We start from the raw sequence: 22,247 nt of genomic DNA, 5'->3' as shown, positions 1-22,247 counted from the left end.
ACACAAAGCGCCCGAGTCACGGAGGAGGCGAGGACACTTTTCCCAAAGGGGCAATCTCACACTGAAAATCTTTGGCAGCACTACAATTTCTTCTAATAAAACAAACTGAAATTGTTATTGAAAATATATTTGGGCTGGATTCTGCAGCCTCCTCCGTGATCAGTAAGAGACTGTATCAACTCAAAAGCCTCGCTGAGATTTTTTTATAATATCGGAACTATTTTGATGAGATCTGTGAGCCTGGACTTAACATAAGGCAGTTTCTGATTCAGTAGAAATGAAAGACTTTCTTTTTTAATTAACAATACACTCTTCACTTGATACCGAGATTTTCAGTAGATGTGGGTCTGGGGTTTGGATTTTTTTTTTTTTCCACATGAGCACCCTTTCTCTGCTTTAAATATCCGGAGAGATTCACCTCATTGTTTCTCTCCTTTGTGACCTTGACAAGAAAACAAAATCCAATCACCTTGTAGGAAGTGACAAAACAGGTTTACTCGATACGTTTTGCAGTACAGCTGTGGTTATGGCACCAGACACCGGGAGGTCAAAGGGCTTGTACTCCATCAAGACTGATCTCCCGTCCTCTCACTAGTATCAGATTTGCTGGTTCTGTGAAAACACAGATATTTGCACAGCTGAAATACTAAGAAATAGCCTCAGCTCCAGGAGAGGTGGGAGAAAAACAGTGATATTTACAGTTCCAAGGAGATTCCGGCTTCCCCTTTCCCTAGCAGTACAGTTTCGTTTTCTGCAAGGTTTCAGCTGTTGTAAGCAGAACTTTGTGCGCTAGATCGTTTGATCCAAACATCAGGCATGTCTGGTTGGCTGTTCGGCAACACAACCGGACCTTCGCTCCCTAATCCAAATCGATTTTTCCACGAAGAGCTGTTCTGCTGCGATGCTGCTGGGGAGATATCAAAGACAGTCTCCCTCAGGTCCAGCCGCAGGGTATCTCTCTTCCCGTTCAAGTAACCTCTCTCTGTTTGGCTGTACGAATCAGACAGCTCTAAGACGTCAGGACAGGAACTGGCTGACTCAGCGAGCTTCAGGCCTTGCTCAAAATCACTAATGGACGTCTCGCTGGAAATGTTGAGCATGTCAAAAGAGCTGCCAAGAGAACAAAGGCATCTGTGGATTTTGTAGATATCAGCAGCAGGGAGACGGCTGTTGTCTGAGGTATAATCTGACTGCTGCTGGGCAGTGTCACCAGAGCACTGTGATTTATCGAGCTGCCCTTCTTCGTTCATGCCAGCCGGCTGGATATGGTCCAGCCCAGACCCATCCCAAGCTTTTGAACCGTATTTTCGACACTGGCAATCTCGGCAGAGTCTCTCCCTGTGGATTTCTGCTCCTGAGCTGCTGTGCTTGTACGGAGAGGACGTTTGCAAGGCAGGACACTGGCACAGGCCAACCTGCTGGTCTCCGAGCGTCTCCTGCAGATTCTGTCTCTCTCTTTCAAGGGAAGGGTGCATTCCTGGTCTGGGGCATCTGTTGTCTTCCACTTGTGTGTCTTCGGAGAGCACTGAGGGCCGGTTGGACAGCTTGCTTGTGGAAGTGCTGTTGTCAAAACTGTCGCTGAGTTTTCTGGACAAGGGCTGGAGCTCGTATTGCTCGTTTGCAGTGTTGGACTCCTGGACCTTCCGCAACCGGTTCTGCTTCTCGTTCCCCCCACAGGCAAAGCTTCCGTTCAGCCCAGAGTCATCAGAATAGTCTTTCATGGTGTGGGCACAAGGCCAAAGGATCTGCCCACAGTTCTTCTCTGGGCCGAAGAAGCAGCACAGTGACTGGAAGAAGAAGCTGGCAAACCCACAGCTGATACACTTGATCATCATGATGAATATCCCCAACTTCCTGTATGCCAGGACTGTAGCAGGCAACATAATGACCCCCGCCGAGAAGAGGGCAGAAGCTGCCATGGCCGTGGCACAGCTCATCTGCTTCAGGGAAAAGGCCACTCGGCTCAGGCGGTCAGAATGGGGGCACAGATGGTAGGAGATGCAGTAGTTGACGGTGAAGTCAACGGAGAGACCGACTGCAGCTGAAATGAAGAGAGACTCCACTGCATTGAGCTGCCACTCCAAGAGGACCAAAAGGCCAACGGTTACCAGGACAGTGCCCGCGATAGCAGTGACAGAGAAAACACTAAGGAGAACGTTCCAGGTAGTGAGCAGCAGCACCACGAAGGAAATCGCTATGGAGAGCCCCATGACCACCATTGTTTCTGTGCTGAGGCTGTGCTGGAGGTTGTACAGGTCTAGTTTACTGGTAAACCATCCGTTCTGAAGCCCCACGGGGGCAGTTTTCATTTCCTCTGTTACCCAGAGGTTGATTTCCTCATAGAATTGTTTGGCTTTGCTGTAGTTGAAGCTGTAGTGATAAACAGTTTGAAACTGCAGCACTAAGGCAGCGAGATTGCCCTCCCCATCAAACCTGAGGCCCAGGTCGTACGTTTCTGCCCCTTCTCTGCCCTGTTCCAGCAGCATCATTTTGATGCAGTGGAGGAAGACTTCGCTTCCGTAAGGGAAAGAGAACTGGTTACAGCAAAGGTTGAAGCTGTGGTCTCGCTGGGAGCACTGGCGACTGTCCATCCACCTGAGGAACTCCTCCATGAAGCACACGGTAGATTTCTGCTCTGCGCTGGGGTAATAGAAAGTTTTGTTCTTCACTTTTTGGCAGAATTCGAGGAGCCACTTCTGGGCATCAGGGTTCTGGATTGTGAAAGTGACGTCTGTCACTAGGGTGCCATTGCTTTTTGGGTTGAAATGGTCCCCGTTATCCACGGGCAGAATGCCCCAGACTATCGTGACAGGCATCCGCTGCCCTTCTCCACGCTCCAGCCTCTCAAACATGAACTGGTGGCAGTACTCAGAGTCGTACCTCTCAAAGGGGTGGCTCAGCCTAAACACCTGGACAGAAGACGTCTCGAGAGTCGGGAGTCTGAGTTTTGGGTTGGAACAGGAAATGTAGGCACCTCCGATGGCTAAGGCAGCAAACCAGCAGATCCAGATGTACCGAAACTTGATGACCCCACAAGGCAGAAGCTTTTCGAACAGCAGCTTGGAGGTTTCCGACAGCGTGTTCTGGAGCCCCCTGAGGATGTAATGGAGGGAGAGAACCACTCTCTTATGGCCAGCGTTGTTCCAGTAGTCTTCTGGCTTGTAAACGCAGGTCGTTGCTATGTAGCGCTCGTACAGCACAGCCGAAGAAGGAAGCCAGGTCATCATGAAGGCCAGGTTCACCAGCACGGATGTGCCCATGTACACAGCAAAGCAGCGGATGGCTATGATGTTGCTGATGTAGCTGGCGTAGAAGGCAGCACCCGTCGTGAAGCAAGACGCCAGCGTGAGATACGCAAAATGGTGCATGGTTTGACTCACCCACTGAGAAAGCCCAGCAGATGGGTTCTGGCTCTTGCTGAGGTTCCAGAGGTCGAAGAAGACAAAGGTGTGGTTGGCACAAATGCTGCTGAGAATGACGACTGCTGTCAGGTTTACGAAAGGGAAAAAGGTGAATCTGAAGGCCACCTTGTACAAGAAGTAGGAGATCATTAAAGAACTGACAACGGCGAGCAGGACCATCAAGGTAATAAAGACTGAGCGTAAATAAAAAGATATGCTTAGAAAAATAGCTAATATTGCCAGGACTGGATACTTAGTATCCAGTAAAAGATAGTGCTGGAATAGTTTCTGTTTAAGGCCCAGGTCCATGCCAGTGATAGACGTATAGTTATCAAACAGATCCCAGGACTCAAGATTGTCTAAGTAGATCCCCATCATAGACGCACCTTTCCGGGTGGGCAAGAACAGCAGGCTGTATTTGAGAGATGGCACTTGGTACTCCATTGTCTGGGGGCTAAGAAAGTCTCTGTCAACCAAGAAGTGAAGCAGCTGGTAAATGGCGTTGAAGCGGGTACATTTTTCTGGGACTTTGGCACACTGAGAGTGTTTCTGCCTCACGGTCTCAGGACCGAGGCAGGACGGAGTGAGGATGCCTTTGTGGTAGTCTGGAGCACAGGCACGAAGGAGAGCCAGGGTATGGGAGATGTCTCCTTGGGTTATCTCCAAACACGAAGACCTGTTGTACAGGACAGCAATGTAGTTCCCCAGAGACCAGCTTGGGCAGCACTCGTTGGCTTCGGTGCGTTGGCAGAGGTCTCTAAAATGAACGTGTGAGCGTATCTGAAAAGCAGACGAGGGAGCATCATGTCAGACCCCCCCTGCACCCTTCATCTCACAGCCCCAGAGTGTTTCTCGCTCCCTGCAGCGATCCTCCCCTCCAGGTGTCTAAGCCATGGCTTGCCACCCTCCCAGTGACAAACTGCCAACACTAAAGCTATTGAAACATGCCAGCCTTTTGCAAAAATTAAACCCTGTCCGTTACTTATATTTTATAACCTCTGATGTGACAGTTGGGATCCTATGGCAAACACAGCTAAGCCAATTAAACTTTCCACTTGCACAACGTGCAGTCACAGTCTCCAGGACAATAGCTCCATTTCGGTAACTGGGTTCTGCTGCCCAAAATTCTCAGCAGATTCTGAGGGACACCCTTGGCTGCTGGACCAAGCTCTTGTTCAGTGACCATTTGTTCTTCTTTAATGGCAGCTGGACTTTAGTGCCAGGTAGAATCATCCATGTGTTGCTAAGTAGGTAAAATGCTTTGGAGTCGTCTGGCTGAAACCTCTTCTGTACCTGACGTTACTTTTGTCTGGCTTCCTTTCAGCTAGAGATTAAAGATTAGGGCAGTCAGCAAAGAGACAGCGTGTATATATGTTTTTCCTGACATTACTAACCTTGTCTTGTTCAATTTGACACATGGACTGAATAGCTTGCAAGTTCCATAAGCTTCCAGCAGTTGTGGACATAAATACCAGCTGGGAATAGCTCTTTTCTGAAATAAAGAAGGAAAAAAAAAAAAAAAGAAAAGGATTAGGTAATGAAGATGAATCAGCCAGGCTGTTTGGAGTGGACTCTTTCTGTATAGAAAAAAAATATATATATCTGGCTGTCTATAGAATCGCTATAGGGGACTCCCTGAAGGGAGGCAGGTCGCAAAGACAGTGGTTTGTAGCGAGTGGTAGCACCTGCCTTGTGTGGTCTGACCTCTGCTCCTCATCCTGCCAGCAGCAGGAGAGCAGGGTTGGGGCGTTTTCAAAACACGCTCTCTGCTGTCAGCACGTTTGAGCGAGTGTTGGCATCGCGTTCTGCACCCCTGCTACAACGGGAGGGGCTCGAGCTCCACCACAAGTCCCCAGGGACCCGAGGGTTTGGTGCTTGACTTGGTTCCAGAGGTGGAGTAGAGGCAGGGAATGGAGTAAAAATATCTGCATGCTGTTCCTCTTTCTTCTACTTACTCGCATCCATTTCGGGACAATTTTGGGTGTCTTGGAGTTTTCCTCTTTTCTCTCTCCAGCTTTTACTGTGACTTACATTTTTCAAGAAGAAAAAAAGGAACAGGGAGGGAGTGGAAACAGAGAGAGATTGGGGCATATGCTTTTGGTATGGATAAATGGTGAAAACCTTAGTCCTTTTACTGGTGTTTTTAAGGCATATTTGTAAAAGAGGGAAAGAAGTATGGCAAAAAGTTGAGGAGAAACCACTGTTCTCCAGAATTTCAGAGCCAGCCTTTTCTAACCACTCAGTTACAAAGTGCTGGAGGATCACTATCCAAAAGGTGGCTTAGCTTTCACAGGGTGGTACGGGATACACAGCTTCCTTAGAGCGCTTTCAGAACATTCCCTGACAACGTTTGACAATTCTGTACGCTGTTGAGCTCTGGGTGTGTCATACTTACTACCCCACCAAGACTTCACTCACCGGGGGGACCACAAAAGAAACCATCGGCTCCGTAGATTTGTTCCACCATTCTCCGTGTCCGCGCTTCTTGTTCTCCCTGAGCAGCCTTCTGTCCTTTGCCAATGCCAATGTCATCATAGCTAGCAAGAGACCAGATTATTTGTGTAACTAGGGATCAGCTGGCTATGAGTTAGCATCCACTGACACTGGATGGGAGAGTTTTGCTGTTGGGTGGACTGTGCCCCTCTACAGAGATGGTGGTGAGACTACGTGAGAAACTCCATCCCCTTGCACAGACATGCTGAGTCCCCTCTGCCCTCCCTTAAAGGTAAACAGGGAACACGTGAAGAGTTTAGAGCCTCATTCCTGGTTTCCAGGACAGGGAGCCCTAGTCCAGTGCAGGCAAACAGACTGCAAACTCTCCAGTGCCTTGATCGCTTGTAAGCGTAGCATGTGCTGTAATTCACACAGATATCTTGGAACATTGGATCTTTAACTTTACAGCCTTTAACATCTTCCTCAGACCCCCCAAACCAAAGTCAAATACCTTTTCTTCTCGGCATAGGGAGAAAGGGACAAGGTCTTCTTGTAGCCTGTGTGGCTCTCTACGTTCCTCCACACAACGAGCTTCCTGCCGATGTCCGTATCTCGTGGCTCAAAACCCTGCAGCCAAACAAAAGGGGTTTGTCATCAGCTTGCATTTTAGCTTTCCCGAATCCTCCTCCTATGAGATTATTACTGCATCTTGGAGAGATACACAAATTTAATTTTCCCTGGAAATACTGCATCCCAGAGCCGACAGAAGAAAAAAAAATCCCCTTTCCTTTCCTTTTTGGGCAAGGATGGCTACAATTCTCTCTCCCAGATCTCATAAGACTCTTGTCCCCCTCTTCTAGTCAAATAGTCACAGAAATGGGAGTAATTTTCCTCCTCCTAGGCAACCTCTAGTCTATTCTTATTTTCTTAGGATTCTTCCACTAACGAGAGACAGAGATGACTTTAGCAAATGCGGGATCTTGCATGGGAAAAAAGGAACCTGTGCAGCAACGCTCAGAACAGGGCAGCCTCTCCATTTCAAGAGCCTCACACACGAGCTGTAGGATTGTTATGGTTTGAAGTGGGGGGGGAGGTCCGGGTGGCAGAAGCTGCCCATCAGCCCGGACTCCCGTCCCCCTCGGGGCTTGAGCCAATCGGCGCCTCTGCGAATTGCCCTATTTACGTCGGACAAAGGAACCGGAAAGGTGTGTGCCGGTGCCCAGGAGCAAGGAGACGGGAGGGGGGCACGGCCCCCGCTCCCGGCTCCCGGCCGGGCCCGCTCCGCTCCGTCGAGGATGGTGGCGGCGGAGTCGCTTGGGGAACTCGGGGAGAGCCCCGCTGCCGGGGCGCCCACCGGGCCGAGTTCACCCAGACAGGACTGAAATCTCAGAGAAACGGCCACACAGATAAGAGATCAGTGAAGATGGAACGGAACAACGTGTGCCGCGGCTGAGTCCCCCTTGCCAGCAGCGACCCCTTTGTAACAGTCCTCGGTGGAGCAAGCAGAGACCCACTCGCAACCAGTGGATGACCCGCGTCGGGAAGAGATGCCTAAGCCTGAGACTATTGTGAATCATGGGCACAGGTAGAGACACATTTTACGCATTTTACGCATTTTACGCATTCAGAGTCTGTACGGAGACGCATTTAAGGTCGGTATGACGACCCACGCTGGAGCACATTTAAAGTTTATTGATGACCCACGCCAGAGCGAGTGGCTGCGGCTCCTTAAAAGCCCAGGACTGGTAAAGCCCGCACTTGGGGCAAATCCGATGGGGTAAGGATTTGCCCCCCAGCGGGCAGGATTCACGCTTTCGCCGTGAGTAGGGGATCCACTGGAGCAAGGGACAATGGTGTAAGGACTCCTTTTCCTTTAAGAGAAGCGGCAGTAACAACTTGGAATGAACTGACCTGCACTCCCCCGGACTCAGCCTAACCCACGACAAGGATCCAAAGTCAGATCCTCCATCCAGTCTCCTCCCAGCCTAGCTAGTCCTTCTGGGCAACCCCAGCCTTCCAGCAGTGGAAGGGGAGCAAAAGGAGCAGCCCTGGTTTGTGCTGGCAGTGTCTCCACTCCAAGGCGAGGGCACTAGTGCGCGTTCACGGCGTCGCTGAGAGGTGGGCTGGTGGCTGCCGCTGGCAGAGGCAGTGATCTTCCCATGGGGTCAGAGAAAAAACAACTACTGTGCATTACTCTGACCCATTACGTCCATCCCAAAGTTGCTTTGGTTGCACGCTGTGAAGGTGTGAGTTAAGGACAGCAGAGCACTGCCAAACGTGGTCGTTTTCTCTACTGGTTTTAATGTCCTCCTTGCTTTACTGCCCTGCCTCGCTGCCTCTATCTGCAGAGAATGAGGCAGCACAGCCTCGTTTTATATGGCAGCAAGAATGTGTCACTGGTTGGCCCGTGGATTTTCCTTGTGTTCATGTTGCCGCATCCTCGCAGACACTTACCATTAAGGGTTCTGAAAAGTCAGGCAAGCTCCCGACCAGCAGCCCAGCCAACGTGCAGACCACAGCCGCCACCGAACACAGCACCAGGACGGCCATGGGCCACTCCGCGACCATCTGGGAGTAACTGGAACCGACAGGGGGAGAAAACACGCAGCTGTGAGAAGGAAACCTGCTGCTGAGCCAAAGTGGTGTCAGGAAAAGGAAGGAAAAGATTTGGTTTGAGCACTTATTGACTGAAAAGCTCGGAGGCTCTAGTGCAGCTACGGATGAACACATTACACCTCCGACGGGATGTGTGCAGGCAATTCTAATTGACGCGGGGAATTAAATTTTGCCTCTCTATATTTTCCTGCTTTTTCAATCAGAAAGAATAAAAACCAGACTCTTGTGGCCCAGGGCAAAATGAAGCTTTGAATATTTAACTGAAAAGATTGCATTTAAAAAGAGCTGCTTCCTTTTTTTTCCCCCGTTGTGCAATGGAAGCTAGCAGCTGCCTAGCAGTTTGGCTGGCAGATTTTCAACCTGTGGGCCCAGAGAAGTCTTTGGGCGATTCTGAAGGGTCCCCTAAAGACAACTAACTCAAAGTCACTCACTGTCCAGGGGCCTGCCTTGCTGGTGGGAAATGTGTGGACAACTGCAGCAAAAAAGGCTGGAAACCACTGATCTGATGTGTCACCCATGTTAGGATCGCCAGCAGCATTCACGGAGCGGACAAGTGGCTTCCGCACCTGCAGGATGAGAGCATCTCCCCCTGATCTCAGCCTCCAAAGCAAAGGCTGAACCTGCAGCAAGAGCACCTGCAAATGCAGCGGACCAGCTGTCCTGCAGGGTCTGGAGAGCACCCACAGCCCAGGGTGATGGCTGGAATGTGGCTCCGTGTGGCACGGTGGCACACGCATCTTGAATGGCGTTTCTGCCCACACAGAACCCTTCCAGAGAAGCAGCTTACTCTGGCCCAAAGTATTCTTGACGGTTACTTTTGTTCTTAAAAGCTGGTCTAAAATTTTCCATCCGGGTTTTGGGACAAAATGTGTCTCCTATAGGATGATCTGTTAAAGTTACCATCTCCCAGTTTTTAACCAGTGCAGGTTTTACTCTGTCAAGATTTCTGTCTTCCTCAAAAATATCTGTTGGGATGTAAGATATGGGAATGGGTTCCTACTCTGGTTTGGCAAGTTGTAGGCAGTTCTCTTGTATTCTGATGTATATCTGAAACATAAGAAATTCTTTCTTCAAAAATCCTTGACAACTATTTGAGCTTCACGGGGAAGTGAAATATTTATGAACTTTATCCGCCTTGAGGTGTAAAGTTCCTGCTCGCCTGCTCCTTTGCTTCTCTTGCCTCCAACTTCACCAAGTCAAATAATGCAGCTGTTCCTCACAATGAGAAACATCACAAGCCCTTCAAACGGCTTTCCACAGGGCTTTTGGTCAGGGCTGGTATTTTTTCAATTTAAGATTGCCTTACGAAGTTTGTTTTCGTAGAAGAAGCCTTTGCTATGAAAACGAGCAAAAATTGCCCTTTATGCATGAGCACACCTAATTTCTGGAGGCTGTTTTGGGCGATTTCACATCCAATTCCCAGAAAAAAAAAGAAAAAATTAAAAAAAAAATAATCAGCTGCGGTATCTGATGATGTGAGATACTTACCTAAACCTTCCAGGGAAAAAAAAGAGTTTACAAAAATCAGCTTTCAAGCAGAAGTTGAAAGCAATCAAATTATTTTAATTTTGAGAAACATGTTAAAAATCCTCTGTCTTTAGAAAAAGTGAACTTATTTCCTGGATGGACGACCCTCCTGATTGCTCATCTTGTGGGCCAAGCTGGATTAATCCTATATATAGACAGATATATACGTACACACATACATACAGGATTATTCTATGCATCTAAAAAGCTGTTGTATGGACTGGAGCCAGGCACCCGCCCCGAGAACAGCTACCAGGACAGTGCTGCTGCTCATCAGTGCAGGTTAAATCCATCTTGCAAGCAAACTGGGATTTTTCCAAGCGGATGGGAAGCCCTGAGCGGGGAGCGTGGACCCTGCCAGGATGTCACCAGCAGTAACGCTCCGCATTTCCTAACAGCAGGGTAGGAGAGCAATGATACCGGGGGAGAAAGGCAGGAAGCTTTTGATATTGAACATACCTTTTTGGCATCCTGAAAGCTCTGTCATGTCTGCAGACAGGAGAAAAAAAAAGAAAAAAAAGATGCATTCGTTTATTATTTTGCTACCAAGCGCAGTGCTGGGGCGCTACGAGTGAGGTAACTCTTTCAGGGGCTGCGGAACACCAGGCTCAGCCACTGCTGCAGGAGTACGGGCACTACAGTAATTAGTTTAATGAATAACAGGCCAGTCTTTTCCTCTCCTGTTGGCATCTTAACCAACGTGTAGTCACTCCTCATTTTTGACCCTCTGAGAACATCCTGTAGAAAGTAATGGACATTAGCAACGTAATCCCATAGAAATCACACCGCGACTCTATCCATGAAAATCTCGCAGGTTTAAGTGCTTTCCTACTGAATTTTCAAAGTGTTTCTTGACAAGAGTGTACTTCTTCACTAAATTTCATCAGCTGGGCTAGCAATGCCTATAGCTAGCTTTTATTTCCTGTTCAGCTCAGCAAGGATTTTCCAAAAAGGCAGCTCTTGTTTGTTCCTGGCTCTTTCCAAAGACAGCGTTTGTCCAGTCTAGAGAAGCGGAAAGCAAATGGAGCTGCTCGGAATGTTTTACTGGGATTTCCTTCACAGAGAAGCATCTGTCATTCCTACTTGTAGGGCTCTGAGGAACAAAATAAAGAAACCTTTCCCAGGGGATCCAAGGATAACGTTTGTTAAGGAATCTCTGCAGCAAGCTTTCCACTGACATCTGAACAGTCCAGCTGCACCTCAGTGGGTCACCATGTCTGAAGGACCTTTCATTCTGCTCTCTCTTTCCACAGAAATGTCCCCTTGAAATACACCCCAGCCCAGCATGGCCTTAGGTTGCAATGCAGCTTCCAGCGAACTGCTCCCAGCTGCGGCTTCCTCCTCTCTCCGCAGCCATGCCAAGCTCAGGTCAGGGAATGCTCCCTCCTCCCTTCACCCTTCTCCTACACTCTTGGCTTAAACCGGGAGAAGGTCCTGCTGCACTCTGACATCTGCGTGGGGCAGATGGCCCTGCTCCATCCCGGGCAGCCAACTGGTGACCCTGTGGCTGCTCATCCTTCCTGGCAGGTTGTTATGAATGGAAGAAATGACAAAACAACGGCGGAGAGTTCCCCACGGAAGAGTCACTCTCAGTGGCACATGTACTAAATTATATTGTGTTTTCCTCATCACACTAGTGCTCTGTAGATTTGGGAGAGAGGGGAGCAAAGAAAAATCCTGTGCTAATTCTCTCACAATAGCTTCTCAAGCAGATTTGCTCGGATTAAAACCCCCATTCTAGCATTATTATGTTATCACTTTTCTGTCTGCTGGTGCTGCACATTCTGCCAGGGATTTGCAATCCAGCTGCGCTTCCTACTTAAATAATCTCTTACAGAGAACGTAGTTGGCAATTTTGTTGATAGCTAAAAAGGACCCAGGCTCCTCTGACTGCAGTTGCTCTACACTGCAAACATGAATAAATCAAATCCTTTGGTAATGGCTAGAAAATGAGACCATAAAGGGCTTTGGGCCTAACCCTGTACTGCTGTACCAAGGCAAGGAAGGAATCCTGTGCCATCTTTTATGGGACTTTGGAGGCTCCTGCTGCGGGAGCAAAGGTATCGTGGTCTTTAGTGCCAAGAGTGGACTCCCAAAGGCATATGCAGCGAGGACGGATGGTGCTGGCTGGCAGGGACAGAGGTTGTAGCTCAGGCTGTTGCGGAAGCCCATCCTCTATGCATGCTTGTGGCACTGCCCAACAAACATGCACCACCCAAGCAAATCACTGGAGCACTCTGCACACAAATGGAGTTTGTCCAGTTCTGTCACGGACTATACAGAATTTACACGGAAAACCAAATAATCTTCACCACTTCTGTATTTCTCTCTGCTCAGCCGTAGCCAGTGCTTACCCTCTGCTGCCTCTCCCTTCTGGCACAGGCAGCAGCTTCAGTGGGGGCACAAAAAGAAGCTAACTCTGGGAAACTCTGCCAAGATAAAGGACTAGCCAGCAGGATGTCTCGCAGTGCAAAAGGAGAGAACACAAAAGTAGAGTCATAGAATCTCAGAATGGTTTGGGTTGGAAGCGACCTCAAAGATCACCGAGTTCCAGCCCCCTGGCATGAGCAGGATCACAGGAGATGGGCATAATCAGAGCCATATGATCTAGGAGTGACTGAGGGACCTTGGCTTTATCTCATGAGTCACCCTGAGAAGCAAATCCCTGCCTCTCCCTGCTGGGAATGGCAGCTCTGGGTACCCTTTCCACAGAGATGGAGAGAGCAGACTGGATCCCTCTGCGCGTTTTGCGGCAGCTGCTGTCCCAAACCGAAGAGCAAATGATGTTTCGTGCATCCCCACTCAGACCCTGCTCATCCCTCCCGCTTCCCAGCGCAAAGTTCAGGAGGTGCTTTTTGAAAGCTGCTCTCCACCTGCCTCTTACCTGACCGTCACGATGTGATGCTGCACCGGCCGCCGCTGCCCGGGGGACCACTGTTTCCAGGGGGTTTCCGAGGCCTCGTGGTGAGAAGCTGGCGCGAGGTCACTGCTGGAAAGGTGGGAACACAGCACGGGCCTCTCGCCGTGCCCGGGGAGCGGGGGCAGGCCGTAGCTGCCTCGGGGCTCCTGCTGGTTGCAGGGGTAGTACAGGTGATGCTGCTGCGAGTCCTGGGAGCTCGATGGCACCTGGCCGTTGGACTGGGTGGAGACTGGCCCAAGCGTGTGGCTGGAGGAGGGCAGGTGGTCTCCCCCCAGCCCGGGGGATGCAGGAACGGGGCAGTGATGGACCGGGCAGATTCTTTCCCAGGAAGTGCCGCTGTAGCTGGGCTCGGTGTTCCCAAGCTCTGGCATGGCGAGACAGGTCTGGCAAGGTCCTGCATTTTGTTTTTCTCTGTGGGAGAAAATAAAGGTACAGGAAAACAGCAGAGCAGGAGAAAGGCTGCGCAGGGGAATCGCATCCTGCAAACCGGAGACTCTCTCGGGCCTCCCGCATAACGCAAGGTGTAAAACCTCCCCCTCCGTTTGCTGCACCGAGAGCCAGTCTCAGGGCTGAGCTGGATTACGCTTCTAAAGACATCCGTGGCTCGCTCAGGGATTCCAGCTGATGGAGAACCCGTCACATCTTTCTGTGTGTTGCTCCAAAATTCCGAAAAACTGGGTAACATCCCCTCAAACAATTCTCCGACGTATTTCACTGTGGAGGGGGCAGAACACACTGGCTTGTGAGAACAGCAGGTCCTAACTCAGGACCACAGGGTGACTACGGAGATCTGGGAAAACGGAAGCCAAAGGAGACTGCTTGTGAAGAAGACACTCGGTTATCTGCGCTTCTGAGGAAGATCATAGAATCATAGAATCATAGAATGGTTAGGGCTGGAAGGGACCTTCAAAGGTCATCTAGTCCAACCCCCCTGCAAGGAACAGGGATATCTCCAACTAGATCAGGTTGCTCAGGGCCTCATCCAACCTGGCCTTGAACGTCTCCAGGGATGGAGCATCCACCACCTCTCTGGGCAACCTGTTCCAGTGTTCTACAACTCTCATGGTAAAAAATTTTTTTCTAATATCCAATCTGAATCTACCTCCCTCTATTTTAAAACCATTACCCCTTGTCCTATCACAACTGGTCCTCCTGAACAGCCTCTCCCCATCTTTCCTGTAGGCCCCCTTGAGGTACTGGAAGACCGCTATAAGGTCACCCCGGAGCCTCCTCTTCTCCAGGCTGAACAGCCCCAACTCTTTCAGCCTGTCCTCATAGGAAAGGTGCTCCAGCCCTCTTATCATCTTCGTGGCCCTCCTCTGGACCCTCTCCAACTGGTCCATGTCCTTCTTATGTCGGGGGCTCCAGAACTGGACGCAGTACTCCAGGTGAGGTCTCACGAGGGCAGAGTACAGGGGAAGAATCACCTCTCTCGACCTGCTGGCCACACTCCTCTTGATGCAGCCCAGATGAATTTGTTTGACTGCTCTGCAGAAGGACCGGCTCTGCTCCACGTTGGGATAGCAGGAGAGTGAATCACGTCTGGCATTAAAAAGAAATGAACAGTGAACCTGATGGCTGTGGCATTGTGAAAGGGGCTTCAGCCTCCAGCCTGGCATGTGCCCTAACGGCTCCCATGTCCTGCAGACTCTCCACTGGGCTCTTCAGGAACATCTTAGACATACATCTCCCAAGGATGTTGGCAACAGATGGTATTGGTCTGGGTATGCAGGAAGGGGATGGACTAGGATCTCTCGAGATCTCTTGAAGCTTGACTTCCCTCTGACTGCTTAATTTACTGAGACAAAACGTTTGCAGACTTCAGTTCCCAAGTAATGAGGTCTCAGCAGGATACGCTCTCTTCTCTCCAAGGAATTTAAAAAACTGTTCCATTCCTACGGTTCTTGATTTATGGAATCTGAGAGATTTTGTTGGCTTGAAGAAAATTTGAATAATAATTTGAGGGACTGATTCATCTGTGTGACACCAGAAAACCTTTCACACACAATAGACTGAGGTCACACTGACCCCAAAAGTGCCTTAGGAATTGCTGTCTCGAGCAATGCAGCTGGTCAGGGTGTCAGGGAGTTTCAGCAGCACTGTGCAATCTGGAGCTCAAAACCAGTGCACCGTTAGCCCTTCCCTGATGCTAGTCAGACAAAGTGGCTGAAAGAAGCCAAAGTTTGCACCAAAGCAGGTGCCAGAAAACCAGCAGACAGATGTGTGCACAGCTCACTGAGCTAAGCTTGACAGGTTGTCCCCAGCAGCTCCAGTGCCTGGTTGTCTCTGCTCTGCAACCTGTAGTAAGGCTTGAGCTGGTTCAGTGTAGTGAGAGGGAGCGGTGTGGGCCAAAGCAGGAGCTCCAGAACAGATTGGGACAATGACACCCCATTCACCCACAGGATTTGTCGAAAGAGACAATACATTGCATGGAGTCCTTGTTGTCCTGTCCCAGATGGCTTAGTGGTGGGATTACCCAGCATTTCAACTGAGTGACTTGTGCTACAGCTCTGTATAGAGGTAGTTCACGACAGAAGGCTACGAGTTTGTCATTGGTGTGTCTGAATGCAATCCATGAGACTGTAAATCAAACGCCAGCAAAGCTGTTTGTGAGGTGTCATCTCAGGTCTTGTCTGGGGTCGTTACAGCCCCATCAGAGCCACCCCTGCACTGGGAGGGTTCCGGGGCAGCTGGACTGCTGCAGCACAGGGCAGCTGCACTGCAGACACGGGAAAGAAAGATGATGGTCTGTGGTAGCCAACGTATCAAATTAATTAATCTATAATTAGCCCTTGCCCATCCGTGCTAGTTTCAGAACCAACTCGACTGGGAGACGGTAACCACCACGTGCCCTACGGCTGCGGCGAGCTGCGGGGGCAGAGTTTGTTTGCGGGAGGTGACCCGGAGCGTCCCTCAATCCACTGTCCCAAGCTTAAAGTAGAATCCATCTCACTCTTCCCAGGTGGCCGGTGACTGAGGTGCAGGTGCATCTTACTTGGGGTTCATTAGTTTTGTGCCAGTAGTCCCCAGTCAGGGAATTTTGATCAGAGAGCTGGGGTTGTGGTGGTGTTATGCTTTGGCAAGGTCTAGACCTTTTCTCACTCCCTTTTTGATGCCTCTAAGTTACTATTTTCCCTCTTTACCTCGATCCTGTTGTTCTTCCTAATTTTTGTACACTTTAAATAGGTGGTGATTTCCCACCATGCATAATAATTCACGGAGACACTGCTGCACTGACAGCTTGTGCTCTTGGTATTCCCACACCTGCACAATATCTGCTTTCTCTTTTCTCAAAGCAAAACCAAAATTCTTTTTCATTTAAACTGCGGGATCTGCATAGGAGCTGGGGACTGGAGGCTTTTCGCAACTAACTGAGTCTGATGGCTGTACAGCCATGTCTGCCTCGTCTGACGGGGAATATGTAACACTTTGACAGAACAAAAAGGCTTTGAAGATGCTCAGGGAGATGCAGGAAGCACGCAATGAAAAATTCCTCCTCCAAAAACCCCTCGGCTACAAAACCTCCTGGTGGGAAAAGCAGGTGACAAACTCTCGGATAGTGCAGATTGCCTCCAGTTTTCATGCACGCGTGTTAATACATTTGATTCTAATATTTCACACCAAAGCCCATTCTTCTTATTTACCATCTTTGCTGCGGAACACCGTCGAGCCCTGCTGTTCCCCCACGTGTTGTCTCTTAACTCAATCCCCTACCTGCTCCGTGACTTCATATTTTAGCATAACTTTGGCTGGTTCAAACCATTCACTCCTGACTCTTCTTCATTATCTCCTTTTCAGACCAAACAATTACGGTTCTGCCAACCACCCTCCGGGTACGAGTCTCTTTATGCTCATCTCTCTCCAGCTCCGTCATGATGTGACCTTGGTTATCCAAAGTCTCCAGGGAAACCTGGAGCCCGCAAATAATGATTGGTGTGGCTAATCACTGCTGGCAGTTCTGCAGAACGCGAGTCTTCGCTCGCCTCACTCCCAATTAGCCATAGTGCTGGCAGGCTCAGCGTTCGATACGCCGAGGTCTGCACCACAGATGCAGGCTGCTCCTTGTTTGCCTGCAGCCACATCGCTATTACTCTTCTGGGCCCACAGGGCCCTGAACTATGCTGGAAAAATTATTGTGGAGGAGTTTCTGATACCCGTGCACCATCAGGCAGGAGAAGAGGTGGGCAGAGCACTGCACTGGACTCTGCTTGCCACGCTGACACTAATGAAGACTAACATCAGGGGAAGAGGAACTTTTTTTTTTAGTGTTCATTCTCAGTCTGGGCTGTGCCAGATATTTACATCTTTTAGATTGAGTGGGCAAAAATGGTCTCTCAGCCACAGAAAAGCCCACAGAGGCAGCCTGACAGCCTCCATTTTCTTCTTCAAGCTCAGCTGGATGCAACCAAAGGGAAACTGGGAAAAGAGAGGACAAGGAGGTGTAGGGCAAGGGACAGACTGGAGTCAACTGCTCCTGTCACCCACGGCAATGAGTGGCGTTTCTCACGCTATTTGCTTCCCCATTTCTTCCCTTGAGATGTCTAGACAGCGTAATAATCCAATTTATGAAATTGCCCGAGTCACTCTGAGTGCAGCAGTGCTTTTCTGAGATGAGTGCCAGCCTACCTCATGTAGGGGAACCAGCAGGAGGACAGAAGCTTCTTCCCACAAGACAATGGGCAAGATAAGGTCAGGATTCCTAAGGAGACAGCTTTGTGCCATTCCACCTCTGCTGGGATGCGGAGCAGTGGGAGGCACTGCAGAGGCTGTGGCAGGAGCCAGGGGCTGAGTGCTGGGAGCGGGCTACCTCCCTCCCCCCAGAGACCAGCACCCTGCAATGAAGCTCAGACGCTGCCCTGCAGGAGGTGGCAGCAGGACCTGGCTTTAGCCGCTGGCACAGTGTAGCCCAGCTAGCACTGGACTAAACATCCCTGGGGATGGGGAGGAGAATTACAGGGGAAAAGGGAAGGAGACTCGTGGGCTGAGATAGAACAAGGTAATAATAACAGTAATATAAAATTAAAACTAATAATGATGAAATAACAATGATATATGAAAAAATATATTATATGGTAATAATATATAAATCAAGTGATGCACAGTGCAATTGCTCACCACCCAGTGACCAACACCTGTCCTGTCCTGGCAAATTACTCTGAAACAGATGAGTCCTGACACCGCAATCCTGGACGGGTGAGAGGCCCAAAAATTGAGCGAGAGAGAGAGAGACCTCTGAGAGTCAGAGAGAGTTCCTCCAGAAGAGAGAGAGATTCCAGCTTCCCTGCCAGCCCTCACCTATATACTGGGCATGACGCTGCAGGATATGGAATACTCCGTGAGCCAGTTTGGCCTCAAACCTAAACCTAAGTTCAGATCCTAAGAGGAGCTGTGGGCCCTTTGTCCCGGCCATGCCCCCCCAGCCTGTTGTGCTCCTGCTCACTGGGAACACACGGGAAGCTGAAAGGTCCTCGATGTCTCAGCACCCACTGCAAACACCAGTGCGCTGTCAGCGTTCTTCTCCTGGCAAATCCCAGGCTAAATCCAAACCACAGAGCTCTTCTGGCTGCTAAAAAGCAAAACTGACTGTCCCAGTCAAAACCAGGACAGCTGCCTCCTCCCCACCAGCCTGAGCATCAAAGCCCCAGCGAGAGGCTTTGCTGGCAAGGCGCCGCGTTGGCTGCCTGCCCCCAGCTCCTTGCCCCTCTGCCAGCACCCGGAGCTGAGCACGGGCGCAAGAAGCACTGCGGGGCAGGGAAATGGCAGCATATGGTCACCTTCCCTTTCCTCGGCCACTTCGTTTCTTTGGCACGTCTCCGGGCTTGCTTCCCTCAGCAGGAGAGTGCATGTGCCTGGGAGGGGAGAAATGGGCCAAAAAAATGCAGTGTTCAAGGAACAGCTTCGTTCTTGGTCTGCCGAATTCCACCCTCATCCCCAAGACCACTTCTACAAGCACTTCTGGTTTTTTGAATCGAAAGATTATGTCACCCTGCCATAGTGAGGAGAGGAGCAGGAAAGCAGCACTTTGCATATGAAAGATGGGAAACACCTACCGAGTGGATGGAGCTGTCTGATGCCTGAGTCAAACTACAACTCCTCCTGTTGACAAAAGAATCCCAAGGGAGAAGAAAAACCAGGGAGAGAAAGGGCAAGAGTCTGTATCTCGACTACAGCTGGCGCCCTTTTTCCCCAGGAACCTTTGCTCAATTAGGCATTAAGCGCTGCAAAATTTCATTCATAAAAAAAAAGCAGCTCGTTTCATTTTCATTCCCTTTTTTTTTTCTTACTCTAGCAAGGTTGGGCTTGCCTATCAGCTGTACAGGTTTTCCCAAAGGAAAAGAAAAATAAATTCTTTCTGATTAAAAGCATGTGCTGTAGGTCAGCTTCCATCTCGATTAATGGCTCTTTTCTTTGAGAGCCGTAAATGACTTTTTAAGAATGGGTTTTTAGAAGGGAATTTAAATAGAGGTTTTCTCTTTGAACATCCCACCAGCAAAACAGCAGTGGAGCTCTCAAGAAGAGAGAGAGCAGAGACGGGCACCTCCTGAGCCATCCCTCTCCTCCTGAGGCTTCTCAAATTCTCAGGCACCGAAAAATCGCTGCGTAGCTGCTATTTGCTTTGCTTTTTCACTCTAGCAGCAGGGTAGTGCACCTCCTTGAGAAGACCTACAATCTTTTTGTTAATGAGACTCCTGAGTAGGTTAAATCATCATGAAAAATTAATGAGACTGCAAAACTCTGCTTCCCACGTAGTCTGCCAAGAAAAGTTTTGTTTTATAATCCTTTCCATTGACTCGTCGGAACAGCCGTACCTTTACCCCAGGCAGCGTGTGCTGCCGCGGGGACAGGGATGTGTGATGGGATGCAACCAGACACAAAGGGCTCGAGATCCCCTCCCAGCCCTCTGTGCCGGAACGGGTCTGGGATGCGGGTTGCTCTGTCTACACTGGCAGTGGTAAAATCACATTTGCTAAACCTCGTTTTGAAGGAAAAAATAAAGAAATGAAACGAAATGAAAGGGAAAGGGAAAGTAAAGAAAACCTTGCTATCCCGGTCTGAAAGGCCAGAAGGAAGGGTTGGAAGAGACCCTCAAGATCATCGAGTCCAACCGTTCACCCTGCCCTGTCAGGGTCCCTAAACCATGTTTCTCAACACCAAATCCACACGGTTTTTAAACACCTCCAAGGACGGGGACTCCACCGCCTCCCTGGGCAGCCTGTTCCAATGCTTCACAACCCTCTCCATAAAGAAATTTTTCCTGATATCTAACCTATATTTTCTCTGGTGTAAGAGAAGTGAGTGCCCCGTTGGTTCCTCCAGGCAGGCGGGGATGTCTTGGCACAAATATCCTGTACTGGACAGAAGGGAAACTCTATGGCTTTCAGAAGGAATTTGTGTGCTCTTGACCTCGGGCTGTGCTCCAGTCAAACAGAATTGGAAGGGCTCTTGCCTCCAGTCTAATGAACGGCAACGTACTTGCAAATTTAGGGATGGCTTCTTGCCTGTGATTATGGGCTTGTTGATGTTTCCAGAAAATGCCAATGGCTGTGGCTGCCAACCTGGTTTAAGGCACCAGATAAGGGAGCATATGGCGCCGGGGGGAGAAGATGAGGGCTGCAGGGTCTGTAGAAGACATCTTTGGAGGGAAAGCTGTGCTTGCCCGTAGCCTAGGGCAGTGAGGGCTCTGTCTGAAACATGCTGAGCTTCACCAACGACAGCTCACCCATTGCTGCGGAAGGGCGAGCTCGCCGCGCTGCAGGATAAAAACCTGCCGGGGAGGCCAAGCCGGGCAGTCGCCCACCGGCACGGTTGGCTCCGCGTGGTGAGGCTGGCGCTGGGCAGCAACGAGCGGGGCACCCACGGGCAGCACATCTCTGCCAGCCCCCAAGCCGAGGGGCGGGCAGTTGGGCGGGCAGCGAGGGGCTCTGCCCGCTCTCTCGGTGCGAAGCCGGGACACCCCTCGGTGGGGCCGGGGGGGGGGGGGCTGTGCCCAGCTGCGCTCCCCCCCGCCCCAGGAAAACCCCGCTGGCACCGGCCCCCTCCGCACCCACCGAGCCGGGGGTGGCGGCAAGGCGGGAGCTCCCACTTGCCGGGGCCCCGGCTCGGCCCCGCCGCCCCCGCCCCCGGCCCCGGCGCCCCTTTCCCCGCCGGGCCCCCCGCTCCTACCTGGGCGAGGCGGCTCCGCGCCCGCGGCGCGGCCCCTCGGGCGGCGGCTCCCGGCGCGGCGCGGCCGCCATGGCGGGCGGCGGCGGGCGCTGTCCGCGGCCCGCGGTGCTGAACGCGCCCGGCGGCGGCGGCGGCAGCGCCCGGCGCGGCTCCGCGCGGCGCTTGCGCGGCCGCGGAGGCGGAGGCGGAGGCGGGCTCGGCGCGGGCGGCCAGTGGCCGCGGGGAGGGGCGCGGGGAGCCCGGCGGGGGCTGTACTGGCCCCGGGCCGACCGGCTCCTCGCTCCGCCCCCGGGGCCAGCCCGGCTCTTCGGGATGGGGCTGAGCGTGCGGGGGTCCGGGGCGGGAGTTCCGGGGGACGTGGCGGTGCGCGGGGGAAGGGTCTTTTCCAAGCCTGGAGGGGGACCGGGCCGCCTCGCCAGGTCCCCGCGTCCCCTTGCTGTCCCGACCCCCGGCAGCGCACCGTTCCTGATGAAAGACGTCTGTGGGGGCACAGCGAGGGGGGCTGCAGGTGCAAACGGGGCAGGAATCCCAGTGGGTGGCAGGTCCCTCATCCCAGCAGTTGAGCTCCTGCTTGGTGGAGCTCCCAGAAGCACTCCCAGACCCGTGCGGCAGGTGCAGGGCAGCATTTGGAAGTGTGGGGGTTCATTGTCTGGATTTTAGCAGCATTAAATACGTAAGCAATTTGTTAAAACAGATGGTAGTTTGAATTGAGTTGGAAGCACAGGGAACACAGGAGGTCAGACACGTTCCCCTCCTTGCAGGATCCTGTTGATACCAGGAAATCCCACCGAGTTGTGTGTTAGCCACTCGTGTCCCCTTGTGCTGTGGGGAGAGTTTCCCGCGGAGCTTGTGGAAGACTCAGGGCGGCTGCTGCTTCTGCAACCTCTCCCATGCCAATGACCATGACATTACTTGTGCTGGGAAGGGCCCGGGCCATTCTCATGACCGTGTGTATGGCCATGGGAGTGGCAGTGACCTTCTCCTTTCTCATGGCCGTACCTGTGGCCCTCACTGTGGCAGTGATCTTCTTTCTCATGAGGGTGGCAACCAGGGTGGCATCCTTTCTGCTTCACGTGCTTCAGAAAAGCTGAAGGAAAAAGGGAGAGTATGATATGGGAGAGTATCCCATAACCCCTGCTAATCCTCTAGCTGCTTAGAATAAGCCCTTCCTGCCTTAATGACTTAAA

At 51.2% G+C, this 22,247-nt stretch overlaps 1 protein-coding gene across 1 annotated transcript; it reads right to left on the bottom strand.

The window, feature by feature from the left end:
- Positions 1-761: 761 nt before the first annotated feature.
- Positions 762-21,131, bottom strand: DISP2 (dispatched RND transporter family member 2). The gene is made up of 8 exons (XM_086613779.1): positions 21,061-21,131; positions 12,862-13,308; positions 10,437-10,466; positions 8,289-8,412; positions 6,346-6,461; positions 5,820-5,938; positions 4,796-4,893; positions 762-4,181 (listed from the first exon to the last, which is right to left on the bottom strand). The coding sequence occupies exons 1-8, from the start codon at positions 21,129-21,131 to the stop codon at positions 762-764; spliced, it is 4,425 nt and encodes a 1,474-aa protein (XP_086469905.1).
- Positions 21,132-22,247: the final 1,116 nt, after the last annotated feature.

Source organism: Tauraco erythrolophus, chromosome 6 (assembly GCF_009769465.1).
Source record: "Tauraco erythrolophus isolate bTauEry1 chromosome 6, bTauEry1.pri, whole genome shotgun sequence".
NCBI lineage: Eukaryota > Metazoa > Chordata > Aves > Musophagiformes > Musophagidae > Tauraco > Tauraco erythrolophus.
Note: the sequence above shows the minus strand (reverse complement) of the source record. Positions and strands in the feature narration are given on the sequence as shown.